The 5,442-nt window shown below is 31.8% G+C and overlaps 1 protein-coding gene across 1 annotated transcript; it reads left to right on the top strand.

Annotated features, from left to right (window-relative positions):
• Positions 1 to 256: 256 nt before the first annotated feature.
• Positions 257 to 3,815, top strand: LOC116125173 (transaldolase). Its single transcript, XM_031410904.1, has 7 exons — positions 257 to 525; positions 1,166 to 1,337; positions 1,437 to 1,486; positions 2,137 to 2,437; positions 2,694 to 2,882; positions 2,976 to 3,158; positions 3,310 to 3,815. The coding sequence occupies exons 1-7, from the start codon at positions 335 to 337 to the stop codon at positions 3,553 to 3,555; spliced, it is 1,332 nt and encodes a 443-aa protein (XP_031266764.1). The 5' UTR covers positions 257 to 334; the 3' UTR covers positions 3,556 to 3,815.
• The last annotated feature ends 1,627 nt before the right edge of the window (positions 3,816 to 5,442 follow it).

The raw sequence follows: 5,442 nt of genomic DNA, 5'->3' as shown, positions 1-5,442 counted from the left end.
TTAGTAATATTTAGCTCGTAATAATTAAAATTAACTCTATTAAAATCTAAAAATAGGAAAGTTGACGAATCAGTGAAATGTCATATTTCTCAACCCCAAACAAATGAAAATATTACAAAAAAGACCCCAATCAAACCAAAGAAAACCCAGGATAAAGACAACAACTCAAACCCGGCTTTCCTTCCTCCGAAATTTGTCAATGACTCAAACTCAACACCAACCAACTCTCTTCATTATTTTATATATAAACTTCGAACCCTCTTCATTTCTCTTCGGTTGTATCGTAACTTATCAAACAACTCCACTTCTGTTTCACCAACCCTTTTGAGTCACTATGGCCACTGTTTCAAAACTTTGCAATTCACCCCCCGCTGCTCTGTCCTCCTCTTCATCATCGGTCAAGCCCAGATCCTCTCTTGCGTCGGTTTCTTTCGTTTCTCTTCATAACAAAACTGGGTTCAACTCCAAAGTTGTGTCCTCTCAGTTGAGCCTTAGAAATAACCATGTTTTGAGAGGCTCCTTGGTGTAAGTTTGCTTTTGGATTTTTGTGTTTTTGATTTGATCATATGTGTGAACTCGAGTAATATTTCATTTTTGTTCAATCTATCTTTGTTTCAGTTTGATCTGTTGTATGTTTTTTTTTTTATATACATATATATTTTTTTTTATGTGGAAACCCTTTTGGGTGATCAAGTTTAGTTTTTTATTTTTAGTTGTAACCTTGGTGCTGCGATTTGATTTGACTCTTATGCTTGATTCATTCTTGGTGCTGTGATTTGATTTGACTCTTATGTTTGATTCATTTTCGCTTTTTTCAAAGAGTTTCTTTCTGATATAAAGTTGATAGAGCTTTGCATTGTGTGTAATTTTGCCATTCCAATAATTATTTTTTAGAATTCTTTTTTGTTAGATTTGATCTTTTAATCTTATAGATTATAGATTTGTATCTTTTTTAATATATATTAGAGTATTATTCTCTTTTATTAAATTGATCAAATTTATTTATTTCTGTATATACTCAGATTTAATTTTTGGTACATGAGTAAGATACTAAATCAAATGTAAAATAATACTTTTGTTTCGATGAAATGTTAATAACCAAAAAAAAAAAAAAAAATTGCACTTCATTTAGTCACTTTTGATGCTGAATTCAACTGGGTTACAGTGTCAGGTGTTCACAAGCAGGTGGAAATGGAAGTGCAACAAAAAGAACATCACTTCATGATCTTTATGAAAAGGAAGGTCAGAGCCCTTGGTATGATAACCTCTGTCGCCCAGTTACAGATTTGCTTCCACTGATTGCTAGTGGTGTGAGAGGTGTAACAAGCAATCCAGCGGTAACTTCTAATCTCGTTTTCAGTTCACGCAAACTTATATTTGTTTGATTAATTAATATCAAGCATGTGTACTGAGCTGTTTAAAATTTGTGCTTTCAGATTTTCCAGAAAGCTATTTCATCGTCAAATGCTTACAACGATCAATTCAGGTATTGTAAATGGTTTGATTTTGAAGTACTACTGTGATTTCTTTACGATTGGGAAATTCAATTGCTTTGTTTTGTTTCTGGTAGCCTAGATACTGCCCAGTTGTGGTGAGCTTTTTGCAAAATTTTGAACGATATAATTTTGCAGGATTTGTGAACATTATGTTATCTCTGGCCGAAAAAGTGAAGAATAAATAAACCATGAAAAGAGCTAAATAGATTTATAGAATTTATTGTATTAATTTTACCAACTGCTCAGGAGATTTTAATGAAGGATAATGTAATTTATCACTGCAGTGGCTGAAACTAGTGCATGGAGCACAGCTTATGTTTTAAATTTTGCAGATCTTTTATTAATTGTATTTGGAATTCATTATTTATACTATAGTTTTTTTAACTGAAGTTTTCGATTGTTTGGAGGTGGAAACTTGTATGCCTCTTGATTTCATTGATCTATTAGGTGGCAAAGGATGTAACAATTGACATTTTAGCCCCTAGCAGTAAAATCCTCGTAATAATACTCGTGTTCATTTCAGAAGAGTTGTCTGTGTTTGTTGTTTATTGGATTTTGGAAGTTGGGTGTACTATCTTGATTTCTGTTTAGAAATATAAAATTGTTTGTTGTATTCATCAATAATTATTGGAATCTACAGGGAACTTGTACAATCTGGAAAAGACATTGAAGCTGCATACTGGGAACTTGTGATTAAGGACATTCAAGATGCATGCAAACTTTTTGAGCATATCTATGACGAAACTGATGGTGGTGATGGCTATGTTTCTGTTGAAGTTTCACCTAGACTTGCTGATGATACTCAAGGGACTGTGGAGGCAGCAAAATGGCTTCACAAAGTAGTTGACCGCTCCAACGTTTACATTAAGATACCTGCCACAGCTCCATGCATTCCTTCTATCAAGGAAGTTATAGCAAATGGCATTAGCGTCAATGTGACTGTGAGTTCATTCTGTCCTTCCCTTCCTATTCTTGGGCTATATAACCAATTTTATTGTAAAAGTTGTCTTAATCTATACACTATTATATGCTGGTGTATTTGGCTATAACCTTGAGTGCAAAGTATGTGCTGCTGCTGTATTGATCCAAAGGATCAAAATTTTGGTTCATCGAACTCCTTCAATTCTCCTATGTTTTAAAACAACCATTTCTCTATGATAGTCTCTGATTTTCAATTTCTGTTGCATGTTTGTACAGCTCATTTTCTCCCTTGCTAGATATGAAGCAGTCATCGATGCTTACTTGGATGGCCTTGAGGCTTCTGGTCTAGATGACCTCTCTAAAGTTACAAGTGTTGCATCCTTTTTTGTTAGTCGAGTTGACACCCTCATTGACAAAATGCTTGAAAAGATTGGAACACCAGAAGCTCTTGATCTCCGGGGAAAGGTAACTTAGGTTCAATTACATATTCTTACTCCTGAGGACTATAAAAGTAGAATGTAAAGTTGTGCTCATTGCATGCCATCTTAACCATTTTAGGCTGCCGTAGCTCAAGCTGCCTTGGCGTACCAGCTCTACCAGAAGAAATTCTCTGGTCCAAGATGGGAGGCTCTTGTGAAGAAAGGTGCAAAGAAGCAGAGGGTGTTGTGGGCCTCAACCAGCGTAAAGAACCCTGCCTACCCTGACACTTTATATGTTGCTCCTCTCATCGGACCTGATACGGTGAGCTGCTTCTATCCTCACTTTGATTTCTTGTGTTCGTTTCTAATTGCTGCTCATTTTAATATATCACAACAACGAACTTCATGGTTTTCAACATTAATTTGTTGATGGACAACCCTTTTTATGCTTGTTACTGGTTTCCCTATTACAGGTTTCAACCATGCCAGACCAAGCTCTCCAAGCATTTGTCGATCATGGTGCTGTTTCAAGAACAATCGACGTAAACGTTTCCGAAGCTGAAGGCATTTACAGCGCACTTGAGAAGTTGGGAATTGACTGGAGCTATGTTGGCACTCAACTCGAACTTGAAGGAGTCGACTCCTTCAAGAAGAGCTTTGACAGTCTGCTTGACACCCTGCAAGAGAAAGCAAACTCTTTGAAGCTGGTAAGCCACTAAGTGTTTTCTTAAGAATTTGTTGGCATTTTGTCATTGTGATGAAAATAAAACAAGTGGGTTCTCAAATCCTGCCTCCTAGCATTGTGAGACTTGTTTATGATTATGTGTTGTGTACAAGTAGTGGTTTAGTTGCTCAGTTTATTGGAAGTTTTATTAAAAACTTGGTTTTTTTTTTTAATTTTAAAGCTACCAATCTGGTTGTAATATTTAACATTTGAATGAGAAAGTTTGGTGAATGTAAATGGGGTTGTATGTTGCAATCAGAAAGTGGAATATAAAGAGAAAATCAGTGTCTCGTTTCTATGGTTTCAGGGCTTTATAGGATGTAAATCTCGGTAACATTACTGGTTAATTTTGATTGAAACAAATCTCATTGTGATTTGATTTGAAAAATATTTTTTAAAACATACCATTCAAAAAGTTGATATGCATCTTTAACAATATCCTAATCCAACAACAGTTTTGCAGAATATTTAAAAATTAATTATTATTATTATTTCTTTTACACTAGTAGGATTGCATTGCATCCAAACATTAATTTTGAAATTCTTGTTTTCCAAACAAAAGGATTACATATTGATATTAAAATTACATTTATTATGAATTATCTCAATTAATCCCGAAATCAAATTAATAATAAATTTAATCTTTGGGATTATCTCAATATAATTAATAATTTATGTAATTTATCTCTTTTATTAATTAGTTATAATATGCTGAATATATTTATAATATCTTACTGTTGGTAAAAGCTTTTGATTTATCAAGTTATTAAATTCTTTGCTCGACCGTCGAACAATTTTAAAACTTTTCTTTGTTGAGTTGTTTTTTTGATTGGGTCCATTTGGACCTATTGGGCTTCATTGACAAAAGTGGACATCAACACCCGTTTAAGTTTTGAATTTTTTTTTTAATTTATTAGTTAAATAATAATTAAAAAATATGTATTAATTCTTAATAAGATGAATTTTTGTTAGAGAACCAAAAAATAAAAATAAAATAAATACTATGCAATGTAATTTATAACCAAATATAACATAGTATAAAAATAATTGAATATAATACTATGCAATTTGCTTAATACTACGTTATGTCGCATGTCAAACATGTCCTTAATACAGAAGATAAAGTTATTTATTTTTTAATTTTAAACATTTAAACGAAATTCTAATTATAACAAAAGTAAAAATACATGCAAAATGTAAATGCAATAAAACAACTAAATATCATGCTCTATAAAAGATAAAACTATTTTATAAGAGAGATAATACGAGAGAGTTTGAGTTTTGTATGTATAAATCATAATTATCTTGTGATATCCTAACTAAAAAATAACTCTTTTTTTTTTTTTTTTCTTTGAAGAATAATAAAAAAAGAGAGAGAGAGATTTCTTTTCAATAAAGATGGACGGTACACTTTTTTAATAAGGATTATATACAAATTGTGATTATTTTGAACTAAAAGCGAGATTTCTTTTTAATAAAGATGGATGAAATAAAAGAATATATATATATATTTCCATGTTTTTAAAAGAGCATTATCGACCTTTTGAATGTGTACAAAAACCCTTAATTAATCCTTCATTATTCAGCGATTTCTTTTTCCGTATTAGTTGCCTCTAATATTTCAATTTTCACATGAAGATAAATTATGCTATTTATGTTTTAATAGTTTGTTTTAAATTTAACCATCATTGAAGAGAGGCAAAATATTTAAATATAATATCTCATGCTTCATGCATTATATACGAAAGACTAATTAATAAGATTGAAGAAATTATTAATTATATGAGTGAGGAAGTAAAGCAGTTTGGGAGTAAAGAAAAATCAGAGAAGAAGAAAGTAGAAGATTCGGATTTTTTTTTTATTCAGTTAAGAGTAAAGTTGT

This window comes from Pistacia vera, unplaced genomic scaffold (assembly GCF_008641045.1).
Source record: "Pistacia vera cultivar Batoury unplaced genomic scaffold, PisVer_v2 Contig160, whole genome shotgun sequence".
Lineage (NCBI taxonomy): Eukaryota > Viridiplantae > Streptophyta > Magnoliopsida > Sapindales > Anacardiaceae > Pistacia > Pistacia vera.
This window is presented reverse-complemented; position numbering and strand designations above follow the sequence as displayed.